The following is a 20016-nucleotide window of genomic DNA, read 5'->3' as shown; positions in this document are numbered from 1 at the left end:
CTCTCCTCTGAGGGTTTCGGAGAGTGTTCTGCCAAAAGTTGCTTTAAGAAACCCATCTGTGACCTAAATCTCCTTAGTCTGAAGGCTGATATTCTGTTGGAGAAATTGCGCTCTATAAACCCAGAGTGATTGAAAACCACATCCCCGTTCTCAATGTCAAACCAGTACACATATACCAACTGGTAACTACTGTGTTGGTTACTATTTCTTAGGGGGGTGAGGGTGGGGTTAGCATTAGAATAAAGACATTTAGAAAACAAAATCTATCTAGAACTTTGAGCTAAAATTCTAAGTATAAAGCATCATGCAGCTACTGCCTTTACGCAGCAATGATTTCAGGTGTCTGGAATGAATAGTCTACAAAGATTCCAGATTAAACACTCGCAAGCCAGTTTCTTCTTCTTCTTTGCCTCACGACAGGATGTTCATATAAGACAGACCAAGCAAAGCCTCCACATCGGACTTAAATATAGAATGCTTTCAGGTCACCCAGGACCGAGTTGCAATCACTGCCACAGTTCCCATGCTTGTTAAAGTACCGAGTCTTATCACTGCAAAGTACTACACAGTTCTGACCCACTGTCAACCAAAGGAAAGCAGCACAGAGGTGCATCTTTGTAATCACAGGAACAAGACACAACAATACAACACCCCCCCCCGCCCCGTGATTCATAAGACACCAGTGACAAACTGGAATTCCACTCGTCTCCGTTCAAGTAAGAAGCAGCATTTACCAAGCACAGCCTGCTCCGCTTGCTTCCACGGGCGGGCTAACAATTTGTTTCATTCTCAAGCGCTGATCAAACTAATTGTCATCCCAGAATGAATTAATAAAAGCAGACATCGACAGAGGGTATGTTACAGTAGCTGTCACAAATCAACCCCCCCCCCGCCCAAATCACAAAATTAACTAGCTCTCTACAAGCATACTGCAGCATTACCTGGTGGATCCATTTCTATATAAAACATCAAGTCTGTGCCACAATTTATATCTGTCTTAGCATATTCTATATCCAGGTCTTCCATCTTCCAAACAGTGTTGTACATTTGTGCGAGAGTTTCCTTGGCTGAGCTCAGTTGTAAGAAAAGAGTCCGGCTTTCTTTGTAATGGTGTCTTGGAATTCATTTTAAAACCTATAAGGGGCTGCACTGTAACCTATTACATCACACAGCCCAGCCAATCAAGTCAGAAAAATGTCACCAGACCACTCCTGCTTCGTCGTTTCCCTTCTAGACCAGCCTTCCCACAAGCCCAGCCTCAAGAAGGACGGACATTTAACAGAGGGGACATGTGTACAGTGCTCATCGTTTCAAAAGGTGTTTAATTTGACCGCTCGCTTCCAGCAGTGAGTTGTTTCATGACTCGTGGCACCATAGAATGCTCCGTGGCTGGCAGAGTGACAAAAGCTGATATGCTGCAGCACGGAGCTTGTTTTTTTTTTTTTGCTTCTCTCCCCTCCCCTTTCCCTAGAGCATCTGGGTTTATAGATAGACTGACTGGTAGTTCCGTGTATGTGAGGTTTAAAAATCTCACAAAGGCAGCAGAGGAATAGTATGCTTAAGGACTATCTCAAAGTCTTTAAATGTCTCCCACCTACACTCTAAGCAGCAAGAACCAAGAACTCAGGATATTTCGTTTCAGTCCTACATAATTCATGGAAAACTCGCAACTTACAGACGGTCACACATGCACCTCATTAGAAAGCACAAGGGGGGGAGGGGGCAAAAACAAAAAAAGTCTCCTTTACCAAACACTGCAAGTGTAGGCTAGACTGCATGAAACAACAATGACAATTCTCAACAGGAACGAAGGGAAGGTGCATACAACCAGCAGGAATAGGCAGAGTAATTGTTCACTTTAGTCCCCAGGCGCTACACGTTACAGTCAGACCAAAGTGGGCAAGGTAAGGCACCCCTTTGAGGGACGGAGGACAGAGCCACCTTTCTAAATTATTTCCCCAGAAGAACCGTCTTGGATTTTATTGTGCTTAGGAAGGGGGTGATGTAATCATTTCTTCTTTCCTTTCCCCCCTGTTCTTTCCTGATCTCCTAGGCTTCACTCTGGAGACAGACATTCTTCCTTCTTAGCAGTATTTAATGTACAGAACTCAATTCCCCTAGAAATCTAATTATTCATCTCAGTTCCTCAAGTAGCATTCTACATAGCATGCTGCCGCTCTTCCCAGGAGCTTAATGTACACGCTCCTGTTGAAGCCACCTCTCTTAATCGTCACAATATTGTGATAGGGTGGAGGGAGGGAGGGGGAGAAAGAACCCCCCCTCATGTAAGCGGGGCTCATTTTAATAACTATAATGGCTTTGTCATCTATGCCTGTGTATGTCACACACTTCTGGGACAATTTAAAGAACGTGGGCCCACTGAGATTTGTTCGCCTACACTTTCTATCAAATTTGGATCATAAAGTGTATACAATTAGACCAAGGGCAGGGGGATTCTCAGTGCATGGTTCCTGTGGACCGCCCCCCCCTCCACACACACACACTTCTCCAGTTTAATTTCTCTGCCCATTAATGGGAAGACAAGTTTACCCTGTCCCCTCCCACACTGTTCTATTTAACTTAGGTAAACCTACACTCACAAGCAAATAAAAAAATGGTCAAAGTGATAGTTGGGGGGAGGGGAGGGGGGTGTTGCAGCTTAATAAAAATTTTGACTCTCAGCTGCTCCAAAAGGCGCAGGCGGCAGGTCCCAGAGCAGCTGCTCCGAGCGCACCACTGAGCCGGCCAGACAGCCTGCAGGGCACTTGGGCGCACTGGTGTAAACGGAGCGGCTGCTGGCGCCCATGTGGCACACCGACCCGGGAGGTGGCAGGCAGGCAGACAGGTGATTTTCCATGGTCTCTGCAAGGCTTGGCTTGGAACCAATTTCCAGCCACACATTTTGTAATTACCTCCGTCCTTACCTTCCAACCTAAACCCTGGCACTGTCCCCCCCACCCCCACCCCTTGCGGGAAATAGGGGAGTGTCTCCCCTAATCTCTCCTTTCCTTTCTTCAGGCAGCAATGACCAATGACCGTCACACACACACACACACACACACACACACACACACACACACACACACACGCCCCAAAACTTGCTGCAGACGGCAGGCAGCCTTCAGCAAAAGTAGAAGCAACAGACGCAGTGACAGGGGCGAAGACGCGCACACAGTACAGTACAGGCAACTTACTTGGCAGGTTATGCATGTCAATGGTTTCCCTTGGAAACGCCCGGAGCCGACCACCGGGAGAAACCACCTCCAAAAACTCCCCGCAGCGAATCTTCCTTCCACCCCCACGGGGACCAGCCCCCACGTCGCCCCGCGCCTCCCCCTAGTCTGCCCGCGCGGCCGGCCGGCGAGCGCGCGCAGGGGCGGGGCGGCCCGAGCCTCCGGCTCCCGGGGGGACTCGCGGCGGCTCCGGCCCCCGTCCGTCCGCCCGCCCGCCGTCCGCGGCTCGGCAGCAGCGGCGCGCCCGAGTGCGGCTCGGAGCTGGGGAGACCGCGGCCCGGCTCCGGCGCGCGCACGTCTCCCCTCGATAGAGATCGCCGCTTCATGATTAACTCGGGCAGGTTCAAATATTTGCTGAGCTAGGGATTTCGCGCGGGGGAGGCGGGGGAAGGGGGGGGCCGGCTCGAAGCCAAAGTCAAAGTTATCGTCGGCTCACAAGTGGCCAAAGCCGGCCGGCCTGGCTCATTTTTAGCCGAGGACAAGAGAAGGCCATTGTGCGCGGGACCTAAAATAGCGCCGGGGAGCGGCGGCGGCGCGCGCGCGCGGGGCTCGAGTCGCCGGCGGTGAAGGAGGCCCTGTGCGCGGCCCAACACAGGAAGTGGCTGAGCTGCTTCAGCAGAAAATAGAATCAAAGCTTTCCTTGTAAAGGCCTGGAGCTCTCCGCGAGGCCCGCCTCGCCCGGGCAGCCCGCAGGTGCAACAGGAAAAGCCCTCCCGGGGCAATCCGGGCAAGGAGGGAGCCGGTTTGCAAAAAGGGAGAGAGAGAAAGTGGGTAGCTGCTGCGGCAAGGGAGCGTGGGGCAGAAGATGGTGCACCGGGCACGGGCCCCGCTCCAGGATCATGGAGAAATGCAAACACACAAGACCTGTGGCAGCTACTTTTAGGCGGCCCGATTTCAACACAGAATCGAAAGCTCAAGCCCACGAGCCTTTTTTTAATAATTAAAAAGTGGTGTCTGCAACCGATCTATGCGATGGTTACACAGGACAAAGGGCAGGGTGGCCCTTTGCTTGAGAAAGTTGCAAAGGGCCAGGCTAAGGGGATCCTACTGGCTCTATTTAAAATGTAAAATGTTACCTAGGAGTGGCTGCTTGTGTTAGCACAGCAACAACTGTGATACTATCTCGCTCCCACTGGACTATCACAGAATCACTTCACTTTAAAACCAAAGAGTGATCTAGAGATGGGCTCAATCAATTCCCTCAGGTGCCATTGGGGGAATAAAAACCCTCTGGCTAAGAGTGAACAAAGTCACCGCTCCAGCACAAGGAACTGACTTCTTAAGTCTGATCCTACCCACCTTCCCCTTTGCCCCCCTCCCTTGTACCAGAGAAAGGAAAATGACCCCATGGGACTGAAGCGGAATTCTTTTATGCCACAGTCCCGTCCCCGTCCCCCCCCAAAAGACTACACCTACAACAAAACTCCAGGTTTTTACTACTTGGGGCTTACAGATGCTTCAAAAGAAAAAAAGGTTTCTAGAGATGCTATCTTTCTCCCCATCCCTTTGAAGAAACAAGGGTTCTGCCAAGAACAGCTCAGGCGTCTGTGTGGAGAGGAGATCGCTAAGTGGGTGCTACATACCGGCCACACATGCAGAGGCAACCCAGCTTCAGACTTATTCTCACACCTTTAAACGCAAACCAAACCCAAATCTGCAATCCAGTCAATTCTGACACACAGGGATCCTGGCTTGGGTCTCAGAGACTTTGTAGATCTTTATGGGAACAAGCAGCCTACTTTCTCAATGCGGAGGCATGGTCCATGGGAATCTTCTGGTTCCACCAGCTCATCATACGGTCTCACTGACAGAAACCCTTGTGTCCACCCTGAGCTGCCACATCCCTCCCCTATTTTTTAAAGAAGGCTCTAGGAGAGCTGGGAACAATGGGAACGATCCATCAGTCTCTTAGCTGTCCTCGTCTGGATGTTGCACCCCTCAACCCGCTAAGTTAAAACCTGAATGCCAACGCCTTATTTTCAGTTTCAGAAGAATAGTATCCATTGGACATACAAAGGAAATCTTGTGTAAGATTTTGAAATGCTTTGCTTCGAAAAAAATTCTCCTGATGTATACCATCACCTGTCCTATAAGTTCTATTTTATTACTGATTGTGAGTTCAACATTTCCCCATGCAATTTCCAGTCTCTGAAGAGTTCTGCAAGGCAAATGCTCATTAACTGAAAACATGGCGCCCTCTGGTGGTCAGATTCAGTAACTCCTGCTCCATGAACCAAGCAAGGAGCAACCAACTTTTGGAGGATTTCATTCATCTCACACTGTGTCCAAAATGTCACAAGTGCTGAGAAGTACAGTTGCTCTACCATCTCTTAACCGGCATGCATCACTAACAAAGGCTAGTAATGGAAATGAACATGTGTCACGTGAAACTTAGGGAATACCGTTTGCATGTTTATACATTTCAACCTTTGCCTGGGACCCCAAAGACTCAACCACACAGAACTGGCAGTATCGAAGTCATCTTTGACCTCTGGAATCCTGGGAACCTTATGTTTTACTTTCCCTCACCCCAAAGTTTGGTAAAACTCTTTCAGAGGCAACCTGAGGCCACGGCCTCACGTCTTAGCAGGTATAATCCAGAAGAAGGCGGGGGGTGGGGGGGGAGGGGAGTCACTTGACCCTCTGAAAGCGATTGAATGAAGCGTATATATTTTAGATACGCAAAAGGCCATGGACTACAGAATGTCTCCTAGAATGTCCTGCATCCTGAACCCCTCGGGTTCTGCTGCCTGCTTGGTGTTCGTCCCCTCCGGAGAGCTGTGTTCTAAAAGACTGGGGGGAGAGGGGGGTGGAAGTGGGGACAGGACACTCCTGCAATAGGAGGCAGGGTCTCACTGTAAGCTCTGCAAACAACTTCTGTACAACTTTTTCAGTGTTTCTGTTCGCCATCATTTGTGGGGAAAAAAATAAGAAACTTTTAAAAATAGTGTTTAAAAAAGGGCAGTAAGAATTTAAAAGAAAAACCCAAATTTTTGTTTGAGGTAAAATGAATGCTTCCCTTCATCATTCTCACTTAAGACCACTTAGGGCAGAAAGTCCTTTCAGGGTAATGCAAATTCATGACTCCGCCCCCCAGGGCTTTCAGGATACACTCTGAAGGGTGCTATGCTGAGGAAAGCGCCCGTTTGCATGATAAAGAAACCCAGGTTTTCCTCTGCAGGGAATGGGACACATTCCACAAGGTTTTTGAAAAGGCAAGCCCAGTGCTTATATAAGAATACAGCCCTCCCTCCTCCCTGCACAAGGATGTCTCCCTGCATAAGGAGCGGTGCTCTGGCCTCAGTCCCATGCACGCCCATCCATTGGGTCCCTCTTCCTCCAAGCACACAAAACCCCTGTGTTCCTGAGAGAACCCGGGCGGTGTGCCTCTATCCACTACCCCTCACTGCAGAAGACACGCAGTCGTATTCAGGGTTTCATTTCTCACCTCCTGAAACAGCCTTCTCATGTCAGACCACATGTAAGCCCAATAAAAAATAAATCAGAGAAAAGTAAATCTCTTTGAAAGTCATTTCCCTCTACCTTCGTGCTTTGCTTTAGTCTTGGTTGAAAATCAAGCCCAGAGCGTTTGAAACAAGATTTATGAATCAGGCTCTTCAGGCTGAATGTTTTGCAATGCTCCAGTGGTTAAAAATTAACTCTGACAGGTGTAGAAGGGCAGGGGGGAGAAAGAATCATTTATTTTCCACTCTGGGCTTGAGGGTGCAATATTAGACTTCAATTATGCTGTATTAATATTTCTGAATATATCCATGAAATCTGAAATATGTAAATATGCTTATAATGGCTTCATTCAAAGGGGCCTGGTGTGCATGGTCCTGGTTTACCTTGGTTGCCCTATAGAAATATACTCTAGTGGTATTCAGTGTGACTAGGGTAAATATCACACACATTATGATGATTAAAAATCTTTTTAGCTGTACATCTTTCTAAGATGCTTATTCACAAAAGGAGCAGAAACCCATCCAAAGAGAGGCTTAAAGAGTTTAAATATTCTGTCTCCACCTCCCTCCGTCAAAGGGACAAACCTTCACAGAGGTGACATGTGTGCAAGAGTTGGGAAGTTTGTCCAAGAATGTTCAAAAACCTATCCATTGGGACATGTCCTATGCTGTGGCCAGTCCTGGTAGGGGGTCTCAAAAGGGGAGGACACCTTTGTCTTGGCCTTTGAGAACCGTACTTAACAGATGAAACTAAGTCACAGAGAAAGAAAGCATCGGAGGAAAAGGGGGGAACCTGTACGGTCTTCCACGGTCTGTTTCAGCTCAGCAAAAAGCTGGACGAGGCGCTCCTGGGCGCCTACAACACAGATGATGCTTTTGAGGCCACTGTCCAGTTGTCCATTTTGTACCCGGGCCAGCGGCCCCAGGAGGAAGTGGGCGCTGTTGCTGAAATCCATGCTGCTCCCCTCAGCAGCCTTGCACAGGGGAATGGGCTGCACACACAGGCGCCTTTCTCCCTCCACCAGCACCCATGGTGCAGCACCTGCATTTAAACAACCCCTTCCAGATCTGCATGACAGCCCTTGCAGGTTCCCGGAGGGCCTGGCTCTGCTGAGTGAAAACACGAGGCCAGTGCGGAGAATTGCCTGGTGGGGCTGTGAGTACACAAAGATAAAAATGGGGTGCATTGAAGGAGTTGGAACTACAGAACAGTCAAGTGCGTGAACACAACAGGCAGGCGAGGGACCCTGTAGTGTTAAAATATTTAACTCACATGCCACCTCTTTGACTCCTTGGAGCCCTGGTGGCATTGTGGGTATCAGCTGGGCTACTACCTCCAAGTTCAAAACCATCAGTCGTTCTGTGGGAACTAGCCCTGACTTTCGACTCTCATAAAGAGTGACAGTCTTGAAAGCTCACTGGGGCAGTCCTACCCTGTCCTGTGAAGTCGCTCTGAGTTGGCAGTGACTCCATGGCAGTGAGTTTGGTTTTGAATTTTCTTCGTATCCTTTTAAATAAAAAAGGCATGCAGAGTGGCAATATCCCTGTATCACAGCCTGGAGAACCATTTGGAAAAGTTGCGCTACTCAGTGAAAACCTTGGCAAGCAAGTGGCAGGAGCTGTGCTGCACCCCCAGGTCTATTTGCTCCATCAGCCCAGAGCTGGTGTGCGTTACTCTGCTTATCCCCAAAGCTGTGAAAATCGCACTGTGACCCTGTATGTGTACCCAGAAGGGTAAATTTCAAGTGTTCCCAGGAACCTTATTGGAACCTTCCGAAGACTACTGATTGGACTAAGCAGCCGGTGGAGGTTCTGAACATCCGGGCAGGAGGAGGGGGGGCAGCAGTGAAGGCAGCAGAAAGAGCAATGGGCCAGCTGTCCTGCTCTCCGGTCTCTCAAAAACACCTGGGGCTGGGGCACACTGGTCAGGTGGCACTGGGTCGCCCTCTCCACCTCTGCGGACATTGGCTTCTCCATGTCCAACATGGCGGAGCTGGCCAATGCGTCTAACTCTGAAACAAGGCTTTTACTACTGCCCTGTAACAGACTGCCTGCTTTGTACACTCGGGCAGGATTAGCAAGCCTTCTACTCTGCACGCCATCGTTTGTCATGCCTCGACTGGAAATGTTGTTTCACTTTCCCCAACAATTCAAATGCTGCTTATTTTCCAAGACTCACTTTGCGTTCTACTTCTTCCACGAGCCTTTTCTGTCTCTTCAAGTAGAGTCTCAAGTGAGCTTTGTACTTAAGAGTGTGCACCTGCCCAGTTAGCATTTAATTATATACTGCGTGCTAATATCTCACATTTGTCTTGTATTCAGTTTGATTTTGGATGCCTTACTCTACCTTTGCATTGCCAATAGCATCTGAGCAGAGCCTGGCTGGCACTGCATGTGATAGCAGGTTGCAAAATCACGATGGGCATCAGGGTCCAAGGGAGACACTGGGACATCCTGAGACAAAAGGATTTGAAGCATTTGTGGATGCTGAACAGAGGCAACAGCTTTCAGTTGCATAACACCTCCCCACCAAGAAAACACAAGTCTTCGCAACTGAGCCAACAAGGGGTCAGGATATAAAACCACAGATTTCACTGGGAAAATCTCCCGCGGAAAACCCCTTTACAGGGCTAAGAAGCTAAGATACCACCTGGACAGCGAAGGCAGCCATGACCCAAGCCCTGGTATTTCCAACCGCCTCATAGGTACACGAAAGGGGGACGATGACAATGTAAGGCCAAGGAAGAAGCAGCACCGCGCACACCTGGATTCGACGGCAGGAAAGCGCGCTGCCAACAGAACTGCAAACCCGCGTTGGAAGAAGAAATCTGAATGCTTCTGCAAAGCAAGGAGGGCGAGACTGCCTCTCGTTTCCTGTGGACGTGCTACCAGGAGCGAGCAGTCCCTGGACAGGGAGATGGTGCTTGGTAACGGAGACGGGCGGGGTCTTTTCCTGACAAGGTGGACCGACAGCAAAAGCTGAGCACAGACTAGTGAGGATGGCCCGTCGATTGCTCGTGCTTGTCGGCTGATGGGGAACTCCAGGGAAGCAATGCACACCTCGGCCCCGAGAGAGCATTTCTCTAACCTGGCAGGTGTGCCCTGCCCTTCACGGGCCCTGGAAGCATTCCTGAGTACAAAGGTGCCGAGGGCAAGGAGAATGACCCTGGCGTAGATAAGTGTATTTTCAAAAGCGACATGTGGAGACATTCAGAAGGACCGCCACATTTCCAGAACGACTACACGAAATTACCAAACCCAAACCTACTGCGGTCGGTCAGGTCCCTTCCATCTCACAGCGACGCCATCGGACAGAACAGCGGAGCCCAGAGCATCTCCAAGGCTGCCATCTTTATAGAAGTCAAGTGTCACCTCTTTCTCCAGGGAGAGCCGGGGATTTGAACTGCCCACCTTCCGGTTAGAAGCTGAGCACGTAATCACTGCACCACCAGGGCTCCTTAAAGGCACACAACACAAAGTGGGGAAATGGCTGAAAGCAGGGGTTAAAAATTTTTCTGCGGCCATCACCAGAATACTGGGGTCATCTTGCGAATGTTCTAGGCTCTTTCTTCAGCGGAGCGAAGGGCATGGCTCCTCCATTGAAACTCACACACCAACTTCTCAGTATTGCTAGGCTGGGCCCTGTGCTACGTCAAGCAGCTCAGGGAAGGGTTGCAGGTGAAGTTTTGAAACGGAAAAAGTTTTGAAACGGAAAAAGGTAATTGACCAGTCAGGTGACCCCAACTACACCACTGACCCACTGCACCTGCTGTAGTGGGAATGGGGGACTCGCCAGGCACTAAATCCGTTGGTGGGTTCCCATCAAACCCTGTGTGACTTTCAGCATCCAGATGTCTCCCCAAACTTCTGAGGAGCGGCTATGATACCACCAGCCCCACCCTCCTCTGCAAGCAGCGCCGAGCTCTCTCTGGTTTCTAAGACATACCTCAACTTTAACCACAAGGAAGTCAAAGACCTTAGCTCAGCCCTTTGGTCCAGGATCCTGCTTTGTTCTTGCTGGTCTTCTCTCTTCCTTATTCATGTGACTAGTGCAGGGGGAACACATTCCACCCACCACCCCATTACGCCTAACCCATCACTGCGTTCTTTCCTACTGAGCCCCAAAGAAGCCTCTGCCCGCCAACAAAGAACTCCCAAAGCCATTAACAATGGACCCTGTGGGCACCTATGGACTTAAGTGTGAGGACATGCCTACTGACAAGGCTTCTCTGATGTCCTTTACCTACCACTCTGGGCAGGATCTAGAACTCACAGGTATCACCTGTGCCTGAACTATCAACACTGGTGTCTCACATTGGGATGCCACCTTGTATCCCTGAAGCTCTTCCCAGGACCACCTAGCTGAGCAGATGTCCAGGCCATGCTCCATCCCATCCCTGCAGGTACGTTTTAAGCCTTGCCCCATCCAGAAGCAAGCAAGCCAAGCTTTGCTATGCAATGCCTAATCCAAAAGCACAGCCTGATTCCCGATCCATGACGCTGGTGACGGAGCCCCCATGCCCACTCATCACATGGACTCCTTGTCAGGAAGCAGCATGTTTAATAAGAAAGGCAGGATGTTTCCTTCAAATTCAAGGTACACCTGAAGACGACAAGCACTAGCTTATAGTGGGCCCCAAACCTCGCTTTGGTGCATAGGACCCTAGCCACAATCCTAAATGACCGGCCTCTGCTAGTGAACTTTCCAACCAGGATCGGGCCAAGTAAAGTAAGGTTGTTTGGATTTTCCACAGTAGAAGAAAAATACATCAGTTTAAATTAAATCCACTGCTAACATGGTCGACATTTCCTGCTTTGTTCAATGGCTAATTGAAGGCCAACTTGCTTTCAAAGAAGCGTCTGGCTTGCTCCAGCTCGCTGCCCGCGACCACTCTGGCTTCATCCTGCCTGCTTTGTTGACAATGTTTATCCTGACAGGCATTTCTCAGGCACACTTACTTCCAAAAAACAACGTTTCCAAATACTTTATATAGTAATTATAAACCCCTACTTTATAAGCATTGGGAAGAAAAACAACAACAAAGACTGTCAACAACTTCCACGAACTCCGACAGTTTTTCCCACCACTAGAAGCAGAAAAGCAGAGGGGGTCAGGAATCTCTTTCCAACCCTCCTCGAAAACCAAGCAAAGTTTAAAATCATCAGTGTTGATATCTGAATAAATAATTTTCCAATGTGCCAGGATCAGTCAGCAACCCCCTCCTCCCCCCGACCCCTATATCACAAAGCAAAAAGAATCAGGATCTCAATCCCACAAGAACCCTCGTGCCACCTCAAGAGGGCTAAGGCCACCGCTTATGAGACTCCTTCAGATGAAACACCGAGAGTGAAATTTCTGAAAGGGTTACCTGGTGCAGGCAGTCGCTCATTCCATTCAGTTGAGATCAAAATTTCTATAACTTTTATGAGGTGTTCAGTATTATCCGCGCTTTAAAAAGAGTGAGAGAGAAAGATGATTAGCAATCTTCTCCCTAAACACAAACTAATTTTCACCTACAGGCTTTCCAAGAGAAGGTGTACACGGCAAAATCCACGTGTAGCTTTGAACTTGGAGCTTGAGCCCAGGTTTAATGATCAATCCATTTCAGGCTCCCCTCGCCACCCCGCAAAGACACACTGGTCTTCTCTGCCTTACTTACCTGGCTGCTGGGAATCTGAAAAGCATAGGGCTGAAAATTTCAGAGAGTACTCTTGCATTCAAGAGATTCTTGCTGGCAGTTTGAGAGAGCTTAAAGAAATGTTTGAGCAGATACTGAAGTGTAAGCCAATACTGATGAGGTATGTTAGGCGACCTGATGAGCTTCTTCAATAGCTGGATATAGTCTTCGGAGCTTTGCAATTCTGCATGTCGATAGAGAGAGAACAGAACAAAATAAAAGATCGTCTCTAGGTACCAGTTAATCAACACCTAGAAAATTCCTGTTCTTTCGCCTAGCCCCAGGAGCTGCTGCTGAAATGAAGTCCTCCGGAGAAACAGACGATACGTCTGTTCTTCTCATTAGAAAACGCTTTGTAAGAAAGTAAAAAAAAAAATTACATCGTCAAATGGAAAAGCAAGAATCTCTTGGTAAGAAACCACTGAGTTCGCTGAAAGCCACCCCGCGTGTGTGATTGGCTCACTCAGAGGAGCATCTGATAAGTAGCACAGGTCTTAACTTTGAAGGTTACCAACCACAGTTTCCTGTCCCCCAGGCACTTAGCTGAGCACTAGCACCCATAACTGTGAACCTTCTCCCCTCCGTACACTTGCCATACCCTCTCAAGGAAGACAACCAGCTCGCCCTCCCAGCCACTGGGGCCCAGTCCCTGAACCTGACACGGCCCCTGGAACACCGCGTCCTTCATGGATGCAGTGGACTTTGCTAGTGGCGATAAAAGGTTAACAATTAGCCATTTCAACATGTAGACACTTGTCCTGAGCAAACGAAAAGACTGGGTCTTCTATCGATTGTCTCAGAGAGGAGGGAGTATGGGGTGATGGTGGGGGGAGGGGCAGATGGCTACTACTAGTTCCTCAATCATCTCCCTTTGGGTAGGGAGGGTAACAGAGATGCCATGTGTGTCCCCATCTAAACGGATGCTCTCTGAAGCTTTCAGAAGGGGCAACAAACCTTGGGCTAAAGAAATCATTTCACTGTAAACAGCTACTGGGATGACGGGGCTGGGTAAATCCAGAAGGTAGCGTTTGAAGGCGTCGGCTAGAACTTGCACATCGATCACTTCCAAGTCCAGGGATGTGACATCTATGGAAGAAAGATATAAACATTTTCTAAAGCTTTTTTCCCCCCCTTCAGGCATTTTAGTGGGTCGGCTTAATATTGGGTCCTGAATGCTCTAGCCAAATTTCATAAAGGGAGACAAACAGACACAGGACTTTCGAATGGCTTGTGGGAAGGTGTTATTAAAGATAAGGGGAATTATTCACAGAGTCTTTTCTGTCCCTTGGGTGAGAATTCACGAGCACTGTTTCTCAGAGGGATGGCCGTTGGTATGTTGGGTGGGGCAACTCCTGGGGTAGCACCATATCATATCTCAGGTGCTCTTGGTGGCGCTGCCGGGCGGGTGGTTGGACAGCTAACCACAAGGTCAGTTGTTCACAGCCACCAGTGGCTCCTCTGGAGAAAGGTGAGGCTGCCTGCTCCCATAGAGGTTTGAATCTTGGAAGGCCTGTATGGGGCCGCTGGGCACGGGAATCAACTTGATGGCAATGGCCTTTGATCTGGGCTTTTTTTTGCACGTGTTAGCATGTAGCATGCCCGGCTCCCTGCCCATGATGCCAGTGACAAGACCCCAGACTTCGAGGCAACTCAAGATAGTGTTGCTAAACATTCTCACAAAACCATCCAGCAGGGACAGTGGTGTGAGAAGGTGTCTATTAAAGAGTGGGCTAATACGTGTCTTAGTGATCTAAGGCTGCCATCATCAAAAGCAGATGGTTTCAGCCAGCAGGCAGGCATCTCTCTTAGTTTAGGCCATGAGTAAAAAGTGGCCGCAGGGGAAGGCTTTTTCTTAGTCAGCTCTCGGGCAAGGTCCTTGTCATTTTCTGTGGGTTCTGGCACTCCTTGGAGAGCTGTGTGTGCCTTGGCATCAATCTTTCCTTGCTTCTAGAAGGTTCTCTACACAGGGACCCTGGGTTCAGGCATTAATACTAACTAAGCTAACATTGAACTTCAGCTCTCTCTAGAATAAGCATCTGAAGAAGGATTTCAGTGGTTTCAGAATTCCTCCCCGCCTTTCCCCCAGTGCTAATATGCCTTGAGCACTTGGGATCCAAAGGGGGCACAATGCCAGCCAGAAAGGGAGAATGCTGGGAAGAAGGGTCTTGAGGCAGGGGTGACCGTGGGCACCTCAGACACCCGGACTGGTCCCGGCTGCTGGGGAAGGGTGCGCACTAGTAAAGAGAAGGCAAGCCTGAGGAATCCCAACGAACTCAAGTGAATCCACAAGTCACCACCTTGTACACCGCGTCATTCCTGGGGGCCTAAGAACTGGCTGGGAAGGAATTGCTATGGATCGAATTGTTTCTCCTCAAACTGTGTCATAAATCCATGTAGGCCTGTGGCTGCAATAATCCCAGGAGGGAATAGGTTTTCCTTGTTGTTAGTGGGACCATATTAGCGGAAGGGTGTGTCTTCAATCAATCTCTTGGGCAATCTAAAGGAGCATGTTGAATAAGTAGCTGGGAAGACAGATGCTATGCTCCGTGAACACTGACGGCCGAGGCACAGGGGCTGAAGAGAGACACGGACCTTCTCCTGCAGAACCAACAGAGAGAGGGAACCGCCTTCCTCCACCCCTGTATTCGGACTTCTAGTCCGTGAAGTGGGAGGCAGTAAGGCTCTGCTTATTACCATAGATACCACTGTTCTGATATCTCTGTGACAGCAGTCCTAGCTCACTAGGACAGGAGTGACGCTGGAAGAGGAGATACCAGTTTCTATCATCTGGAATCAAGTTGCAGGGTCTGAATGCTATGTAAGAAAGGAACGAGGCATCAAGAAAGAACAGAACTTGGTGACTGGACTGGTGGGTGGTCCAGAAAGGAACAAAGAAAACTCAGAGCGTACGTTGAGATGTCTGAGCACGAATGCGAAGGATGCGCGGTATCATGGTCGCCATCGAGTCGGTGATGACATACAGTGACCCCACTGGACAGAGCCTACTTGCTCCTTTGTGTTTCCAAGACTGTCGATCTTCACAGCTTCAGATAACTCATCTCTCTGCTGAGGAGCGGCATGTGCGTTTGAACTGCCGACCTGTGGCTAACAGCTCAGTGTGTAATCCACCAGACCACCCAGGACTCCTCCAGGCAGAGAAGGATGCCACAAAAATGCCCCAGACACGCCGTTATCAGAAGCCAAGCAAGCTTCACCAGCTATGCAAAGTTAATGAATGAGAATCACTCCCACAACTCCACCAGTGCTCCGAGAATATTCACTCGGGTACAAGACAGAGGGAGGTGATATGGATGGAGGAGACTTGTTAAGGGTCACAAGGCAAGGGACGTTGGGCTTACCTGTCCTACGAAGAACTAACCAGCGACGTAGCCCGTGTTTAACAAGGGTGGGAAGGGCAGGACAAAGACTCCACTTAAAAGTAATCCAACTTCTAGTGTTAGGATCAAAGATAGTCTCTGTGTGTGTGTGTGTGTGTGTGTGTGTGTGTGTGTGTGTGATAGGAACACAATAGCCACCGATTATTTCACAAGCTCTGGTCCCTTGGAGACTTCTTTTGATCTTGATCATCTGCATGCTCAGCAAATTGATGTTACGGTACTGAATCAAAAAAAAAAATCTAAACCATGTGCTATCTAGTAGATTCTAACTCCTGGCGATGGCATATGCTTCTGAGAAGAACCGTGTTCCACAAGCTTTTCAACAGCCGTGAGCGTGGAAGGAGGCCCTGGGCGGAGACAAGCACCGAGCTGGAGGTTGAGCCGAGCCTTAAAGGTTTGCACCACCCAGAAGTTCATGCCTCCAAGTGGCCCTGGTCCTCCATCGGGCAGTTTCTCCTGCCTTCATGGAACCCTTGGCCCGAACCCTTCCCCACAGCCTCGGGATCCCATGGGATCAGTCTCACCTACCAGCCTAGGGCTACCTGAAAGCAGAGCCTGTGGGGCTCCTCCCGTCCCTCGGTGCACTCCCTCGACCCTCCCTGTCATCGAGGCAAGGCTACCTCAGGGCGACCCTGTAAGGCAGGGAAGAAAGAACTACCCCCTGTGGGTTTCTGAGGCGGTAGCTGCTTGCAAGAGTAGAAAGCCCTGCCTTTCTCCCCAGGATTGCTGGTGGTTTCTAACTGCAGACCTTGTGGTTAGCAGCCCCCGGAGGAACAGTACGTCATCAGGCAGCAGGTGCCGCAGAGAACCACATATAAACTAGGCTTGTTTATTGTTGGTGGTCGCAGCGGGCACCCGCTGAGGCCCTCTCGCGCCCTGGGGACACTGTGGGCAGACGCTGAAGCATTCGAATCAAGCAGCAAAAAGCCTCCTTCCCTTGAGTTTTAAAGCTCCCCAGCCTGTGGATGGACATGTCATCAGAAGAGGCCGGTCCTTAGAGAAGGCCATCATGCTTGGGAAAGTGGAGGGAGAGCAAAGAGGAGACCCTCTCGGCCAGACGGGTAGACACAGTCACTGCCCCGTGGGCTCAAACATCAGCGTGGCCGTGAAGGTGCTGCGGGAACAGGCAGCAGGGCGCTGTTGTGCAGAGAGGGCCACTGTGTGTTGGAAGTGGCTCAAAGGCGCCTACCCACCACAACTGCCCAAGTCTCCCCATCTGCAGGAAATCTACCCCACCACGCGCCTCCCACAGCTGGCACACCTAGCACACCTGTCAGGAGGTGACTTTCACAGTCAGCCAAGTCAGCGCTACAGATCCCCTAAGCCTGGTTTTAGGGGAGTGTATTGCACCCAATTTTCACTAAATCTATTGTAATCCAGAGCATGTCTCGGAAGGAAGATGCCACCACAACTTGTCAGTTGGTCCCAGCACCCCCCTTTCCCTGGGGACCTCAGGCAATGTCTGGGACTCTTCTGATGGCCATGCCAGAGGGAGGGGTATATGAATGGCATCTCATGGGCGGGGGCACAAACCCTGCCAGACACTCAACATCACACAGGACACCAAATAACCCTCCACACCAAGAAAGTATTCAACCTGCAGTGTCAATCGGGCCAAGGCTGCGAAAGCTTCACCACAGTCGAGAGAAACAGTAATACAGCCTTTAAAGTATGTGGAGGAACCTCCGGCCACTGGAACTCAAAGGCAGCAAGAAGCAATTCTTTTGGGGGTAACATAGTAGGAAGAAAAGAAATATCAAAGGCTTTTGGATTCAGGTCAATTGGGACAGAAGTAAGAGCTATGTCACTTCCAAACCCAAACCAAACCCAGGGCCGGGGTGCCCTGCTGACTCACGGGAACCCTACAGAACAGACCAGCACTGACCCACAGGGCTTCCAAGGCTGCAGCCTATAGTGAAGCTACATCTCTCTCCCTTGCAGTGGCTGCTGGGATCAAATGGCCAATGTTTGGCTTGGCAGCGGAGCACTTTCACCTCTGTGTCACCTGAACTCCTCTCGACTGTGGAACAGCTAGAAGATGGTGGTTGTGTATTTGAGGTCGGTTTCTGTACTGGTGGTTGACTATGAAATAACAGGAGCCTAACCTGAGTCGGCACCAACTCGGTGCCAGCGAATCCAATGTAGGGTCAGGAAATCTGGCGGTATAACCGCATGGTCAGCAGTTTGAACCTGGCCACCAGCCACTCTGAGTGAGGGAGGGGAGGCTCCCTGCTCCGTAGAGATTTACAGTCTCGGAAAACCAAAGGGACAATTCTGCTCTGTCCTGTTGGGTCAAGCCGAACTGGAATGCACTTGACGGCCGTGAGGCTGAGTTAATAAAAGTGGGCTGCCTCATCCCCCTGTCCTTGGCTCGTAATTCACCTGATTGGCTGAAAGTCCTGAGCTCCCAGCTTCCTCCAGGGTCTGACATAGTCTTCTGCAGGGAAACTTCCTGGAGTTGAAAAGCATCGCCGAGGATCTACTGACTCCCAAGTTGGGACAATGACAATGTTAGCTTTTTCCTTCAATTTAGATATCTATTTGGGGCCAATAAACTCATTTTTTTATAGTACAGACTTCAATTGCAACCCCCATTTGCTATGAATCTTTAGCTCTCGATGGGGCAGGGAAGGCGTCTGTCAAGACACCTCCATGGACACGCTGTTGACGTGAGTCTGGGTTCTTTACCTCATCGCCCTGGCGGTGTGAAGCGAGCTATGTACTTTTAGCTAAACAGCATCACACTGTTGGTCACGTTATACAGCTTAACCACGATTTCTCAAATAACTTCCATTTCAAAGGTTTCTGATGTCTAAACATTTCCTGTGTCTGTTAATATCACCGAACACCTAGCACTGCTCTCTCTCTCTTGATTGGCCAAGGACAGTATTTCCTGAAAACTGCTTAGAAACACAGCAAAAACAAAGCCGTTTACCTCAAGCTTTCTATCCGCTTCTAGCTACTGCCTCTGTGGGCAGGATGGGAGACAGGAGGGCAAAAAGGAGATGCCCCACGAGGAAGATTGGTTTCCATGCATCAAGGAAAATTGCAAAGTTCTTTATAAACAATGTATAGGTTCAGTCAGGTTCAGGTGTTCAGTCTGGGCGTTTCAAGCGAAATGATTCACTGATAAAGGTCTAGGCTCCTTTATTCTCTGAGATCTTCTTTCTAGAAGTTTCCGTAAGCTGCCTACAAAATGTATAGGCACGTATCAAGTTCTCATTTACAAACGATGTGCGGCATTCTCACTATCATGTTATACTTCTGAAGGGGCTTCTTGCAACTGGGTTTCACGCTTGGGCACAGCCCTCTAAATTTATTTTAAATTACGTGAAGCAGCCAATTATGTTTCAAAGGGGGAAAAAAAAAAGAAGAGTGCTGGGAGAGAATGAAGAAAAGATTTGAGAGGGGGAGCCCGAGAGGTGTGGTGCTGCTAGCTGCAAGGTCACCAGTTCAAAACCACCAGACACTCTGCCACAGGAAGACGACGCTTTGCTCTCTTACAAAGGTTTACAGTCTTGGGCACCTGCAGGGGCAGTACAGGCAGTGCAACCATGTCCTATAGGGTTTCTATGAGTGGGAATTGACTTAAGGAGAGCGAGGGAGAGGGCATGGGACTGAAAAAGGACCCCGGGACAACAGGAAGGACGTGGGGAGAGGCGAAGAGGGAAAAGGTGAAGAAAAGACAGAATGTGTCAGAAGAGACCTATGTTGGATTAGAAGCTGTCTTGCATCGAGCCACATGCATCTGCTGTTGCCAACTTCAGTGTCAAGAAAAAGAGAGCAGATACTGTGAACAGACAGCCCAGCTAGGGGCTTCTCCAGTGATGTGTGCAGGACGCAGGGCCTCGGCACTGTGACTGCTGGCCACGTGGCTACAGGCGGAAAGGCACACACTTTGACCTGGGCCCAGGAGGGGAGTGTCAGAGGTCTGCACTGGTCTGCACGGGCCACATAATCGGGCCAAGGGAACTGTTTCATGTTAGAGCTCTAGGATGTTGAACGGATTAACAGTTCAGGGGTGGGTGGTGTGGGGGTGGTGTGGGGTGTGTGTGTGTGAGTGTGTACGTAGGGCAAAAGCATTGTTTTTTTCATTTGTACTTCGTGTGTGTGTGTGTGTGTGTGTGTGTAAGGCAAAAGCATTGTCTTTCTCATTTGTACTTCTAGTGGGGTGTGTGTATATGTGAGTGTGTGTGTGTATAGGGCAAAAGCATTGTCTTTCTCATTAGCACTTCGTGTGTGT

At 49.6% G+C, this 20016-nt stretch overlaps 1 protein-coding gene across 3 annotated transcripts in view; it reads right to left on the bottom strand.

Moving 5' to 3' along the window:
- The window catches only part of PIK3R1 (phosphoinositide-3-kinase regulatory subunit 1), a 96150-nt gene that overhangs the window by 7144 nt on the left and 68990 nt on the right, over positions 1-20016 (bottom strand). Inside the window, exons 5-7 of one of the 3 annotated variants that reach the window (XM_075541119.1) lie at positions 13330-13461; positions 12358-12559; positions 12067-12146 (exon numbers count right to left, since the gene is read on the bottom strand). In XM_075541119.1, the coding sequence (XP_075397234.1) occupies positions 12067-12146; positions 12358-12559; positions 13330-13461 (414 nt within the window). Of the gene's footprint in view, positions 1-941; positions 1126-3194; positions 3335-12066; positions 12147-12357; positions 12560-13329; positions 13462-20016 lie in introns of those variants that run through there. The other 2 variants (XM_075541121.1, XM_075541120.1) reach the window with 2 other exon arrangements.

This window comes from Tenrec ecaudatus, chromosome 2 (genome assembly GCF_050624435.1).
Source record: "Tenrec ecaudatus isolate mTenEca1 chromosome 2, mTenEca1.hap1, whole genome shotgun sequence".
In the NCBI taxonomy this organism is placed as follows: Eukaryota; Metazoa; Chordata; class Mammalia; order Afrosoricida; family Tenrecidae; genus Tenrec; species Tenrec ecaudatus.
Note: the sequence above shows the minus strand (reverse complement) of the source record. Positions and strands in the feature narration are given on the sequence as shown.